This window comes from Gobio gobio, assembly GCF_949357685.1.
Source record: "Gobio gobio genome assembly, chromosome: 15".
Lineage (NCBI taxonomy): Eukaryota > Metazoa > Chordata > Actinopteri > Cypriniformes > Gobionidae > Gobio > Gobio gobio.
Window position 1 is genome coordinate 46,434,797 of NC_137108.1, and position 16,062 is coordinate 46,450,858.

General features: G+C 37.1%; 1 protein-coding gene across 2 annotated transcripts in view; it reads right to left on the reverse strand.

Moving 5' to 3' along the window:
- The window catches only part of nkd2b (NKD inhibitor of WNT signaling pathway 2b), a 68,113-nt gene extending 54,268 nt beyond the window's left edge, over positions 1 to 13,845 (reverse strand). The window contains exons 1-3 of one of the 2 annotated variants that reach the window (XM_079836615.1): positions 13,581 to 13,845; positions 12,911 to 12,937; positions 12,740 to 12,825 (exon numbers count right to left, since the gene is read on the reverse strand). In XM_079836615.1, the coding sequence (XP_079692741.1) occupies positions 12,740 to 12,825; positions 12,911 to 12,937; positions 13,581 to 13,605 (138 nt within the window). In that variant the 5' untranslated portion in view covers positions 13,606 to 13,845. The remainder of the gene's footprint in view (positions 1 to 12,739; positions 12,826 to 12,910; positions 12,938 to 13,580) is intronic. The other variant, XM_079836616.1, reaches the window with a different exon arrangement.
- Between the last annotated feature and the right edge of the window lie 2,217 nt (positions 13,846 to 16,062).

A 16,062-nucleotide genomic window follows, 5' to 3' on the forward strand; every position in this document is an offset into this window, starting at 1 on the left:
GAGAATGTCGACTATTAAACGAAGGCAGAACGTCGGGCCAATAGCGTCGTTCAGCTCCACCAAGACAATTGAGTTTCTCCATTCACTCCAAGTGAAAAATCTGAGGAGAAAGATGTCATTGAATGTGATGCTTTTAAATATAGGCCAGATATACACAACACATTTCCAAAGCAAATACCACTCAAAGTTAGCATGGGAGAAGAAGACGCCAGAAAACGAACAAGTCCAAATAAAATATCCCTCTCCCGGATAAAGCAAGAAAATACACAGCTCTGATGAGGTGAGAAATCGGATTTCTAAAAGTAAACATGAGATAATCGAACAAGTCCCCTCTGTCAAGAAACAACATCATATCTACAGGTTTTGTCACTGGGACGATTCACATCAGTGAAGACTGACCTCATCCGTCAGGACCCATTATATCTGGGAGGTCAGTTTGTTCCCCCCATGTTTTGGGAAATAATCACTATACTTTAAGAGTTTAGCTTGGCCGTGAGCTAAAAAAGAAAGATAAAACTACAACAATCAGTTACTGTAAACAATTTCAACCACTTTGCTAACTTCTAAATTAGACCGCCTACATTGCATCACGCAAACGATTGTTCATACAAAAACATATGAGATATTGCCTGAAAAATTACATGAAATAATATACAGTATACCAAGAATATTTACATGTCCTGAAAAAATATTTTTAAATGTTTAATTGTACACACACACACACTATATATATAATTTACCGTATATATATATATATATATATATATATATACATAAAGTAAATTATATACATAAAATCACATAATTAATAAAAATAGACATTTTAAATAAAAATGTCATAGAATTGTATATATATATATATATATATATATATATATATATATATATATATATATATATATATATATATATATATATATATATATGTGTGTGGGTGTGTGTGTATGTATGTATATGTATATATATATATATATATATATATATATATATATATGTAAATAAAACATACATATATATACACAAATACATATACACATACACACATATATATATATATATATATATATATATACATATACATATAAATAATGAAAAAATGAAATCATAAATAAAATAGACATTTTAAATGAAATGTCACAGAATTGTGTAAATAATACTAAAAATATACATTATTAAATAGTTGAATTTAATTACTTATATAATTTAATTCATAAATTATAATATTAAATATATCTTATTAATATTTAAGTTTATATATATATATACACACACACACACAAATGTAAACAATTCTATGCAATTTCATTAGAAGTTTATATTTAATTTATTATACATGATATCATTTAAAAACAAATTAAATTTGTATTATTAATTATCCATTATATAAAATTGCATTATCTTTAATAACCATCATTTACCAGAATGCTGTAATGTAAACGTGTTCTTGCCGACTTTGTACTAATGAGGTTCCTCTGTCGTGTGACACTGTTGAATTGCTTTGGCAGGAAGAGTCATTTCCTGAATTGCAATTTAAATTCCAAAAGTTGAACTTGTGTGTTGTAGCCAATTCAATCCGAATTCACACTCATTCTGACTCTGTAATGTGTCCTCCCACCATTTATCCGATTGTTCCCACTTCACTGGCATCACGTTAATGGCTTCATGCCTGGGAACGTTTAAGACAAAAGGGGTGTTGAAAAGTTGAAATGAGCGAGTGTGTCATTATTTGGGCATCCAGAGAGCTGAAGAAGCAGTCAGTGTGCTGCAGACTGTTGATGTTTCCAGTGTTGAAGCACACTGAGGCCTCACAGGCTCTTTAAGAATGGCGAGTCTTTGGAGGGCGAGCCTCCACCTCAGCGTCGGGCTGGAATCGAACGCTTTCCGTGCTGATTTTTCACAGAGAGGCCTCTTGTCCGGCCTTCCAACAACATTCTGAGCGGCTGCTATTTTGGCTGCTCATATTGACTGGTCATTTTGATCTTTCCTCTGAAGATCTCTCTAGCCCCGTGCCAGGTGTTTATACAGGTAAGAGTCGAACACCTGCAATGATCCGTCAAACTCGCCCCGCTCGAAACCAGCCAACTCATTCTTTCCCTATCGCGGTCTCCTTGAGGAACAAAAACAAAGCCTGTTTTTTCAGGGAACGTCTTTGATCAGCCAACAGTCACCTCTGAGTCCAAGTCCGTAATTACCCCATTTGCTGCTCCTGCTGTTTTGCTCCTTTCACTCAATGTGCTTTAATCTGATTCTGCATAACCTTCAGGAATAGTTGAACAAAAATAAAAAAATCTATCATGTCGTTCCAAACCCTGCTGTTATTTTCTCTGCAACATGAAAGAAGAATTTTTAATGAACTCCTTTTCCATACAAAAGGACAAAAAATTGCATGCATTGTGCATTTTATTCCAAGTCTTCTGAAGTCATTTGATTTAAGAGAGGAAAAGGCACAAATTCAAACAAAAAGCTCTAAAACAAAATAGAGTTCATCACACAAAACTGTGTGGCTTAAGAAGACTAAAGGTGCATTTTTTTTGCGGCTTCATACACGTGTTGAACAGTAAAATGTTCCTGTTATTTTAAAAGTTTCCCGTATCATAATTTTTGCTAATATTTTAAATAAGAATTTTTTCATTTTATTTTAATAAAGATTGTAGTAATTTTATCCGAAACCCTGGTGTGCACCAAACAAGCGGATCGAGACCCTGAAAAGATGGGTCTCTGCTTCCAAACGAACTCTGGTGCGTTTCGACTGAAATATAAACGATGAACAAAGGACCAAAAACAGGACATGATGTCACAAGATACGACCCTAAATAGGACAGAATGCTTTTTTTTCTTGTCATAGTCGCAATATTGCCCATCACAGTTCGGTACAGGCGTCAAAACTGCGTCTCCTCGCAGCAGATCTCGGTTTGTGTGTGTGACGGAGAGATTCCTGTCGCTGTTTTGACTCCTTTAAACATTTTATAAGCTCTTTTATGGCTTGATTTTATCATTATTAAAGGTGCACTATGTAACTTTTCCGCCCGCTTGAGGTCGCCTGTTCAAAACAAAGGCGTAGTTTGATGAGGCCAAGTTTGAGCGCAGAATCTTGGGACATGTGGTCTTCACCTCACAGCCGGTTGAAAAGAATCGGGATAGGACTCGGGCAGAAATCATGTTCATGGATGTGATTATTAACGTTACTGTAGTGTGAAGCAGAGCAGGAGCTGAGCAAAGCCGCTGGAGCGATTGTTAATAAGATGAACACAAACACGTCTCGCGAGCAGCGGGACTTTTATTATGCCAAAGTCGCCGGCACCATTTCCGCTTTTCCGGTCATGAGTATGAGGTAACGCAGCTCTGTTTATCATATTAGATACATCTGAGTGTGTTGAAAATGATGATATGACGTTACTCTGTGCGTTCGCTCGGCGGCTGCTGACACTTGTTCACACTGCAGTGAGAGTAAAGCGTTTTTGCAGAATAAAACCAGAAACCGAGGTAACGAAGATATGATGTCATCGACAGGCGACGCCTCATACGTAAAATAGCAATTTCTCACGATTTACAAATAGTTGGAAACATTTGGGATATTGTAAGTACTCAACTGAACAAAATATATAACACTGACCTAGTGGTTTTTGGATATTTTACTGTAAAAATGTTACATAGTGCACCTTAATTATTTTCAATATTTCTATTTGATTAAGTTTTAGGTATTTTAGTACTAAACAAAAAAAGCATACAGCTGAAATAACTCAAATAGTTAATGTTATATATTTTTTCCAAGTAATGAAAATGTTATGATGATAACTCTGATAAAGACGCTTAATTAAAGTGACAGTTCACCCAAAAATGAAAATTCTGTCATTGATTACTCACCCTCATGTCGTTACAAACCTGTAACACTTTCATTCATCTTCAGGACACAAATGAAGATCTTTTTGATGAAATTGAGAGATTTCTGTCCCTCCATTGACAGTTCCACAACCCCCTCTTTAACGCTTCAAAAAGTTCATAAAGGGATCGTAGAACTAATCCATATGAATTGAGCGGTTTAGTCCAAATTTTCTTAAGAGACACGATCACTTTATGATGAACAGATTGAATTTAGGCTTTTATTCACATATAAACATTGAACGAAAGTCGTACGTGTTTGGAATGACATGAGGGCGAGTAATTAATGACAGAATTCTCATTTTTGGGTTCATTCAGGTTAGGAACGACATGATATTCCTTTAAGGAAACATCTGACTGCAGCTAATGAGCTCATTATTGCCCACTGAACACTAATGGCTTTTAGAGTTAATACTCGGGAACTCCACACCAGGAAAACCCTCGGGACATTCACCCGTCTGTCTCTCCCCGCGGGCCTGTTCGTCCATCCGCCCTTCCCCCAGATACGCGGCTTCAGTGATATCAGAGAGCTTTAATAACTCCCAGCTCCGCGCTTTGAAGTCGCGTCCAGGCAGCTAAGGAATCCCATTCCCTCCGCTTCCCTGACAATGGGATGGGGGAGGGGGGGGGGGGTCTGACCAAACACCCGATTTGGCCCGTTTCTAATCTGCGGCCATCAGGATTTTACCTGCCTCCCAAATCCTAAAGCTGACTTTAAAAGGCTGCCAGACACAATTATTGGACACATTCCCTCTTTTCCATTAACTTCAAGGAATGTTCTGGGTTTAGTACAAATTAAGCTGTTTCAACAGCATCACGTCTTTTAAGCAAAGTTCTTTCAATGAACGTGCACTAAGAGATGCAAATCATGAAAGATGAATTGTGCAGCTTTATTTGCATATGCCGTCTGCGCCGTTTAGCACCGAAATTACTTAACGAATTATGCAAATTAAGTAATGCCATGCATATGAATAAAGGTATTCAAATCTCTTTTCCATCTTTTGACGAATTACTGCTGCCATGATCAAGTCAAGTAACATTTATTCTTATTGCGCTTTATACAATACAGATTTTCAAAGAAGCTTCAAATTAATAAACAAGAAAATAACCATGTTAATGTTATAATTCATCAATTTTCAGCTGCACAGCAGCTCTATAGAAGACAATTTAGTCATTATTCAGCTCTATGCAGTTCAATGTTGATTCAATTCAGTATTAATGTTGCAAAGTTAATGTCCCTCAATTCCTCTGTTAGTGCGATAAACAAATGTGAACGCTGCCATTCGAACCCTGGTGTGCACCAAACAAGCAAGACCGCTGAAAAGATGGGTCTCCACTTCCAAACGAACTCTGGTGCGGTTCGAATGAAATATGAACGACGAACAAAGACATGTAAACAGACCAAAAACAGGACATGATGTCACAAGATGCGACCCTCAAAAGGACAGAATGCTCAAGTACACCTGTTTTTTCTTGTCGTTGTTGCGATATTGCCCATCACAGTTTGGTACAGGCGTCTGGTACAGGCGTCAGAACCAAGCGGCAACCTCCCGCAGTTTCTATTGAAGCCAATACGGAAGTGATTTAAATTTCTCTCACAGTGGACATGTACCTACGAGGACAATTTCAGACCCCTCCATGATTTCTAAGTGGGAGAACTTGAAAAATAGCAGGGTGTTCAAATACTTATTTTCCTCACTGTATATATACAGTGTATATATATATTATATATATTATATATTATATTATATTATATATATATATATATATATATATATATATATATATATATATATATATATATATATATATATATATATATATATATATATATATATATATATATATATATATATATATATATATATATATATATATATATATATATATATATATAACTGATACATAGATATTGTCAATTGTTATGTTTATTTATAAGATTTGAATTGTCAATTGTCATGTTTATTTATAAGGTTTGGCATGCTGCCCAAAAATATTTTTTTATTCTATTTTTGTTTATTGACAAACATTATCTTTAAAGCACTTTAACTTTGCATTTGCAGTCAGCAGAGCCAAATGTTATATCATTACAGTTCTAGATTTTACTAGAGATATTTATTTTATATATTCTATTTATATTAATAATATTCAACTCTATTAATATTGATTTTATTACTAATACATAAATCTAACTCAGTTTTGATCCATTGTTCACTTGTGTGGGAAGTGTTTGTCATGTTTTTACAATAAAGGAGAGTTTAAAACCACAGTTAACTGTCTGTTACTCAGGAGCAAAAATATGCCTTTAAACTTTAAAGAAATAAACATTTGACATTTATCGTGCTAATTATCGATATCGACTGATATGGAAAATTATATTGTGATAATTTTTTTGGGCCATATCGGCCAAACTTCACTCCTCTGATCTCAAGACTGACGCGAATCCCGAAACAAACACAAAATTAACTTAGTTTTTGCCCAATTTTGGTCAAAATGTCATCACACCAGTTCATTTTTCAATTTCACTTGAAGTATATCAGGAACTTAAACCTCAACTGAGCAACCAGATGAAATTCAGTTGGTTGTAACGGACTTAATGCCACAATTGCTGATAATGGAGTTTCAAATGTATTAAAATTGGAAACTTCCTGTAAATTGAAAAAGAATATGTGAACAACACAGTATGTTGTGCATACAGAACACAAAAGCCAGGTGAGGTAAGAACAAAGTACTCATATACTTCACTTGATGTAAATCCAGAAATGCGTCATTCTTAAAGAGATTCCTAAGCACTGAGTGTCAAATTATACATCTCCTCTGGTTTGTCACAGACACGAGCATCAGTCCATGTAAAGGTGTCTCCTTTCAGTTCATTTAGAGGACAGAATTACAACTGCTCTGGGGTGCAAAGTCAAACCGCACTTATAAAGACAATGCAACACTACAACCGGCTCGACAAATGTCAAACAATCCCTAGGGGTGACGGGCGGTATGACACAATCACGTCATTCGGTTCTCCTTACACTTGTGCATCATAAACCAGTTGTAAATGACTTAGACAATCAGAGAAAATTATGGCAACAACAGACTAAATCTGAGTGTTGAAATGTATTGAGTCATTTCAGCATCAAAGAGAAATGTCATGTAGACAGTCTATTAAAAGACTGTTTATTTATACGCGGTCTGGAAAAAAATTATAACAGCTCAACCGCATTATAAACTCAACCATCCCTCAATATTACGAAGAGAAACAGAGATGCTCGAGAAAAGAAATAAGCTTGTTTACATGTTCAAAAAGGATGGGGCTTCAAATACAATACATTAAACACAATAAACATTCAATTTGCTGTTTTTTTTCCAGCTTAAAATTCCAGTAGTACTTGTTTTCCAGTGGACTCGTCTTCGATGAAGTAATTACAAAAACAAAGTTTTACAAAAAGGACGAAGTAATTACAAAAAGATTTTGTCATCATTTACTCACCCTCTGTCATGTGCACAATTCATATGATTATTACCACATTTTCCAGAATATAAGTCACATTTAGGGCTTGACATTAAAGGAATAGTTCACTTCAAAATGAAGATTTCCTAATAATTTACTCACCCCCATCTCATCCAAGATGTTCAGGTTTTGTTTTTGAGGAAAACATTCCTGGATTTTTCTCCACATAATGGTTTTCAATGGCAACCAACGGGTTGAAGGTCCAAATCAATGCAGTTTCAAAGGGCTTCAGAGGGCTATGCATGATCCCAGCCAAGGAATAGGGTCTTATCTAGTGAAACCATCTGTCATTTTCTAAAAAAATGTACATAACCTCAAATGCGCGACTTTGGTGTTGTTCTTCTTCACGACGTATGATGTCATCACGTTGGAAATGTCACAGCCATGACGTAGGTGGAAGTACCGACCCAGTGCCGAAAAACTCCATCTCATGTTCTCCTCCAACTTTAAAATAGTCCGACATTGTTGTTTTACCTTTATTTTTGTAAAGGACGTTTGATTTAGTCTTTGCACGTTCGTTTTAACACAAGGCCATTACCTTTCCAACGTGATGCCGTCATACATCGTGAAGAAGCGCATTTGAGGTTAAAAAGTATATAAATGTTTTTTTTTGTTTCGTTTTTTTAAACAAATAATGGTTTCACTAGATAAGACCCTATTCCTCGTCTGGAATCGTGCAGAGCCTCTGAAGCCCTTCCTTGGAAACTGCATTGATTTGGACCTTGAAATACATTATATGGAGAAAAATCCTGGAACGCTTTCTTCAAAAAAACTTAATTTCTTTTCGCCTGAAGAAAGAAAGACATGACCATCTTCGATGAGATGGGGTAAATTATCAGGAAATGTTAATTTTGAAGTGAACTATTCCTTTAAATGTTTTGTTTACATTGATACCAAGGAGAAAAACTGCCATATAGATATTTTTAATATTATCTCATAATTTGGCAGCAGGTATATTAGGCTGCTGTCACTTTAAGACCGAATGCATGGATCCATTATATGGTTACAAGTGTTTTCTTTCTCAACTGTTTACGTTCACCTAAAACATAACTGACTGCGTTCACGTGAATACTCGTCAAGACCGGCATTTTGACCTTATTGTGTGTGCATTTGACTGTTAAAGCACAATAAGCAGCAGAAAAGAACTCAATTTAGCACGAGAGACGGGTTTATGTGTGCACACTTTGGGTATTCCAGCCGTTATTTGTATAGTGGATCTCCCACATGCCAGTAGTTTCAGTTTCACTTTAAATAAATGTGTTTAGGCTCTGCGTTTTTAATGTTGTTTATAATGAATGGCACTATAATTTGTTTGTTTTATACCTGTTCTGTTCTGATTCTGAATACTGTTACATTTAAAGGAACACACCGACTTTTTGGCACTTTAGCTTATTCACTGTATCCCCCAGAGTTAGACAAGTCCATACATACCATTCTCATCTCCGTGCGTGCCATAGCCGTTAGCCTAGCTTAGCACAAAGACTGGAGGTAAATGGCTCCAGCTAGCCTGCTGCTCAATAAGCTCGCAACTTTTCATTTTCCGTCGGTCTTAGTACACGATGTGACTATACACATCACAACATGTAAATAGAAAATGTTGGCGTTATTTTGTCACTTATTGAGCAGCAGGCTAGCTGGAGCCATTTACCTCCAGTCTTTGTGCTAAGCTAAGCTAACGGTGGGTGCGTCAGACAGAGTTATGGCACGCACGGAGATGAGAATGGTATGTATGGACTTATCTAACTCTGGGGGATATGGTGAATAAGATCCCAAAAGTCCCAAAAAGTCGGCGTATTCCTTTAAAAGATTTGTTGTTTAGTAAGGGGAACTAAAATACATGATTATAGTGTTTAAAAATGTAAACGTTTTGTTTATTTTACCAATATTTTACATTTCAGAATTTAATAATAAAATGTGACATACACTGATCTGATGTGTTTTTTTTTTCTCTCAACACCGATTTGACCTAATGCAACTTATAATCGGTTGCGACATATTTTCCCAAAAATATGGTATATGACATGCCTTTTGAAGTTTATTAGAATTTGGCAGTAAAATTAACCATCCACTATAGTTCAGTGGAAAACAGGCGCTCTGATATTTTGCTTGAGATATACTTTGTGCTTCATTCAAAAAAACTAAAAAATACTTATAAAACAGGGTTGGAACAACAGTAAATGATGGCAAAATCTTTATTTTTGGGTGGAGTATTCATGTAATAGTAGGCACACAGCAACTGCCAATCACTGGAAGGCAAAATATAGTAATTCCAAAAAACCTTCAATCAAACCAGCTTTGATCCCACAACAATGACTCTATATCCCTGCAACTCATCAAGATATCGTTAACGAGGATTCGGTTGACTGCAGAATAAACATGGCAACACAAAATTGTGATTATGATGTTTTCAAAAAAATCACAAATAGCAGATTAGACAGAAACGTGATCGCACTCATACGCCTAATTCTAGCACAGATGCATTTGTTTTGTTTGCTTGGACATAAATATGTGCATTATGGGACATTGGAGATTAATAGCATAATAGCTTAAGATAGCATCACAAGACAATGCATATTGTGATCGGAACTGCAACATGATAGTTCAACCTTCATCAACCAAACTCTGACCTGAAATGGACTCGGATCCGCACCAAAAGCTGCCCTTGATTATAAAGACGTCTTGCACTTCAACCACCCTTAATAAACAACCCAAGCTCGCCTTATCAGCAATCAAAAGTGCTCCTGCTCGCAGTTTCAAAGACTCTTTAAGGAACTTGACGACTGACAAAACACACATCAGAGCCAAAGCTTTGATTCAAATCAAACGCTGGACCTGCCCATTAATGACTAATGACATACCCTGCGCCGCCGGTGGTTTCCCCTTAACATCGCTGTCAGATTTTCCCAAATAACTTTCCCATTCATGAAGGGAAGAACTTTTATTAGGCTTCTAATAGGGCAGGTTAATCCTCACTTAGTCTTTTTACAATGCCGTCCTTCAGTGTGACGCTAATTGAAATGATGCAATGCAAAGAGTCTGACATAATAAGACACAAATGACCTCTGTTCATTTCAGTGAATCAATTCAAAATGTTTGAGACTTGAGATTCAAATTAATCAAACAAACTGGTTATAGTAGATTTGATTCCAATGAATATTTGTCCATTTCAATTAATTAATTCAGAGATTCAGAGAGTTTTTTTAAATGGACAGTTTAAAGTCATTCACAGAAATGAATCGAACTAACTTTTTAGAGATGGTTCGAATCAATCCTGTGATTTCCTGTCCATTTCAAATTTGAACCCATCCACTGATTCATTCTTTTGAATATCTGTCCGTTTCAATAAAAGCAATTCAGAGATTTTTGAGATTGTCCTTTTCAAAGAGTCTATTCAAAAGTCAGAAATGAATCAAACAAACATGACTCTGAACTGAATCAAACTCTAAACGTTTTACTGAAGTTTAAAGGGATAGTTCACCCAAAAATGAAAATTAGCCCATAATTTACTCACCCCCCAAGTCATCCGAGGTGTATATGACATTCTTCTTTCAGACGAATATAATCAGAGTTATATTACAAAAGTCCAGGCTAATCCAAGCATTAGAATTTGATTCATAGTTGCTCTGTTTTTGAAGTCCATAAAAAGTGCATCTGTCCATCATATAACTGCTCCACGCGGCTCTGGGGTGTTAATAAAGGCCTTCTGAAGAGAATCAACACGTTTGTGTAAGAAAAATATTCATATTTAAAACTTTATCAAGTAAACTTTCGACCGACCGCATTTCATGGAAAAGTGTTGAATGTTGAAAGTGAAACTCAAGATGCGTACGTGACGTCATGACGAGCGGACCTGGTCGTGTTAGTCTTTCGCTTGGCAGGGGAACTTTCAACAATTTTTCCATAAATTACCAGGGAAGGCGGTCGGTCGAAAGTTTACTTGATAAAGTTTTAAATATGGATATTTTTCTTACACAAACGCATCGATTCTCTTCAGAAGGCCTTTATTAACACCACAGAGCCACGTGGAGCAGTTATATGATGGACAGATGCACTTTTATGGACTTCAAAAACAGAGCAACTATGAATCCAATTCTAATGCTTGGATTAGCCTGGACTTTTGTAATATAACTCAGATTTTATTCATCTGGAAGAAGAATGTCATATACACCTAGGATGACTTGAGGGTGAGTAAATTATGGGCTAATTTTCATTTTTGGCTGAACTATCCCTTTAAAGAGAGACACGATCCAAACATCTCTGTCTGAACAAGAGCAAGTAAAAAGTGCATTAATATGCACTTTTATGCATTAATAAGTGCATAAAATGTTCAGTTTCAAATGTGCAATATGAAGAGAACTGCGTTACTGACATACGTATGCCATGAGGCATGTTATTCTTTGTTGTTAATAACTAGCGGTCGGTCCATCAACCTGTCTCAGGTTAGGAAAAACGTCAGAAAAAAGCAGTATTGTGTGGTCGGGGAATGAGACAGAACTCTTGCTAACTGCTTAGGTGGAGGAGAAAGAGCATACAATTAACTGCGGAAAACTGGTTTGCACGAGATGAAACCTCAACAGATCACAATTAGTGAAATTACTCATCAGCATCTGACACTCCCGAAAGTCGCTGCACAATCCGACGCCGTTCACGCAGACATTATTATGCATGTGAGTGTGTGCGTCCAGCACTAACTGAGACTCTCAGCTGTTAGTTAATACAGTTGTCAATCACAAACCGTCCGCCCGGCGCTGATGTCATAGTCCCACCGCAGAGAACGGGCTGTCAAACCCCATCAATCCCACAGGGGAACAACCACAGAGGAGCTGTCCCGCTGCCAAACACGACAAAAACAACAGCAGCTCTCGTCATCACGCGGAGCTCGACATGTCGTTGCATGGCCTTGCGAACACACACTCCGTTCTGCTTGTTTCGGTCGGTGTAATGATGATTTCTCGTCAGTGGGAATGTGGTCTTTGGCAGCGGGACGGCGAACGGCTCAGCGCAAGTTGTTCCCTCTGTGGTGCAGATCCAGTCTAGATTCTTGAGCAAGTCGACCATGATACAGGGAAAAAGCTTCGACTACAGAAAGCAATCACATAATGCCCTGCAGTCATTTAGTATTAGTTACTTCTGTGTAGGCTATTCTTGCTTTCTAGAATAACACAGTTACCTTTGCATCATGCAAACGGCATACTCTTTGGAAATTTAATTGAAATTAGTCAAGTTTTTCATGCAAAGTGATTTTTGCATGATTTCAGGTAGGCTACAGCTGCCTATGAGAGGCAGGTCTAAAGATGGATGGCGAGAAGGTTTCAGATGCATAAAGGAAGCAAATACACAATAACAGGTGCTTCTTACCTTATAATCTTTCAGATTGGTGCCATATCTCTCGCCCTCTTCAACTCCTCTTCTTGAAATAAAGCCATTCACGACAAAACTGTCCCCTGAAAAATGGATTTGAACAAGCATTGGAAAATGTTCTAAGCCATTAATAGTTCATATTAACTATGGAAAAAATGCAAATCTCACCTTCAGGATTTTCCCGACGTTTGCAAGCTGTGTCCAAATGGCAAAGACAAAAATTGGAGTATTATTTATAATATATATGTATTTCAAGAGCATGCATGGCAAAGATTGACATATTATGGATGATTTATTAGTTATTTTGACTATTTTATATATTTCAAAAACTTCAAAGTGTTTAATCTATGTTGTGCTGGAATTAATACCTGATCGTCTTAATCAGATTTTTTATATTGGTGATGACGTATGGTAATGACATTTTTCAGTTTTTAGAGAAATAGTTTTTGAATTGCTTACACAACTGATTCTCAGTCACTCGGTAATTTTCTAATTATACCTAACGAAGCTACTTTCATATGTAAAAATCTTATATTAAAGTAATTTATGATTTTTCTGACTTTCATTATGCTGGTCTGTCAGAGATGTGCCCCTGTCACTTCACATTTCCAATAAAAACAAATAGAAACGTAAGAATAATGATACAAACGGGCAAAATGTACCTTTCAACACTTTTAAAATTAAGAAAAAGTCATTAAATAAACATAAAAAGCTGAAAGCTATTATATATTTTGGGACTAAAGTCATTGTAAAGGACAGAAAAGTTCCCATAACTGAATAACCGTACATACGCGTTTACATATTATTTACACAAATATGATGCGATTATGTAACTCACCATGCTTTGAGTGAAGTTTCCCCATTGTATCTGCTGTAGTTAACAGAAGTCGTGCATCTCTCGCTCACAGTTGTTACATTACATCCCGTTCGGGGCAATTAAAAGGCAAATCCTGCAGATTCCGGGAACATTCGAGCAGCATTGAGCGCGCGACAACGGCGAGACCCGTTCACTGTGAACGTGTAATGCAGAAGAGTGAAGAGGAGAATCTGTGGTAGGAGCTCTCGAGGTGATCTTCTGCTGCAGAAGAAGATGTGAAGCGAGTGAAGTGAAGTGTGGGAGAAACGCGCACCTTCAGTCCAGCCCCCTTCAGCATCACTGCTGCCCCCTACTGACACAAGCCCAGCACTAGGAGAGACACTACTGGTGTTTTGTATTACACGTTTTCTTAAATGTTATGTTTAAATGTGCAAATTAGGCTTTAACTAATTACGAATGCATTAATTTGCATACATTTCCAGAAGAGAAATCTGAACATTGGACAAAGCAAGGATCAAAATCATTGTTTTATTTTGTTGACTGGTTTGACAGACAGGTAAGCCAGGATTAGGCCGTAGTTCAATTATGACATTTAAGTAGCTTTTATAAACACGCCTTAGAAAGAAAGAAAACATTACTGGTGGTGTGCATCTTCAGACAAAACAATGGCACTGACCTTTTAAGATCAGTGCATATTGCTTTCAGTTCATACATGCATTTTATTCTGGGACTAGCCTAGCGTAAGATTTGAATGTGAAACTGGAGGGAAACGTCTTTTTTAACATGGATATCTCTTATCACTCACTGTCAATAGCCAGAAAACATTTTCACCATATTATTTTGTGATACACTATATTGCCAAAAATATTGGGACACCCCTCCAAATCATTGAATTCAGGTGTTCCAATCACTTCCATGGCCACAGGTGTATAAAACCAAGAACCTAGGCATGCAGACGCTTCTACAAACATTTGTGAAAGACTGGGTCGCTCTCAGGGGCTCAGTGAACTCAAGTGTGGGACTGTGATAGGTTGCCACCTGTGCAATAAGTCCATTCGTGAAATGTCCTCACTACTAAATATTCCACGCTCAACTGTTAGTGCTATTATAACTAAGTGGACGCAATTGGGAACAACAGCATTGGGAACTTAAAATCACAGAGCAGGGTCAGCATTTGCTGAGGGTCACAGTGCACAGAAGTCTCCAACTTTCTGTCAATAGCTACAAGACCTCCAAACTTTGTATGGCCTTCAGATTAGCTCAAGAACAGTGTGTAGAGCTTCGTGGAATCCGTTTCCGTGGCTGAACAGCTGAATCTTCAAGCCTTACATCACCAAGTGCAGTGCAAAGTGTGGGATGCAGTGGGGTAAAGCACGCCGCCACTGGACTCTAGAGCAGTGGAGACGTGTTCTCTGGAGTGACCAACGAATAACGAGTCTGGGTTTGGTGGTTGCCTGACTACATTGTGTCGAGTGTAAAGTTTGGTGGAGGGTGGATTATGGTGTGTGGTTATTTTTCAGTTCCAGTGAAAGGAACTCTTAATGCTTCAGCATACCAAGACATTTTGCACAATTTCATGCTCCCAACTTTGTGGGAACAGTTTGGGGATGGCCCCTTCCTGCTCCAACATGACTGCGCATCAGCGCACAAAGCAAGGTCTATAAAGTCATGGATGAGCGAGTTTGGTGCGGAGGAACTTGACTAGCCTGAGTCCTGACCTCAACCCGATAGAACACCTTTGAGATGAATTAGGGCGGAGACTGTGAGCCAGGCCTTCTCGTTCAACATCAGTGCCTGACCTCACAAATGCGCTTCTAGAAAAATGGTCACAAATTCCCATAAACACACTCCTAAACCTTGTGGAAAGCCTTCCCTGGAGAGTTGAAGCTGTTATAGATGCAATGGGTGGGTCAACTCCATATTAAACTCTACGGATTAAGGGATGTTATTAAAATTCATGTACATGTAAAGGCAGGCGACCCAAAACTTTTGCCAATAGTGTATAAATCAGGCAAATGATATATGAAGAAACCCCTCTGTAAAACCCTTCAGAATATAGATATGAATAAAACTGTAAAGTTTGGTGTGTGTAAAGCTTCTGAAGTGGAGATTTCTGACATTTAATGAAGTTATGCACACAAAAAAAAAAAACCCAGTCAGCAACTTTCTTCAAAAAAGTCACGCCTTTACATTTATGTATTTTCATTGATATCTACAGATGCAAACAGATTAAATAAACTAGAAAAATAAATAAAACTTGAAATAAATAGTGGTTGTTTTCCTTCCACTGGTCTGAAAGAAGAATGTTATGGAAATAAATTAGCCCAAAATCTCAAAATTGATTAGTGCATTAAAAAAACAATGGTTTGCCTGTAGTGCCTTGAAAAACCTTGGACAGCAAAAAGTTTAAAACGCTAAAACAGATGTAGTGTTGAACATGAAGACGGTCAGTATTGGGTTGTTTGTGGTTAATGGATCATACTGATAGTTTATGTGATTCTCT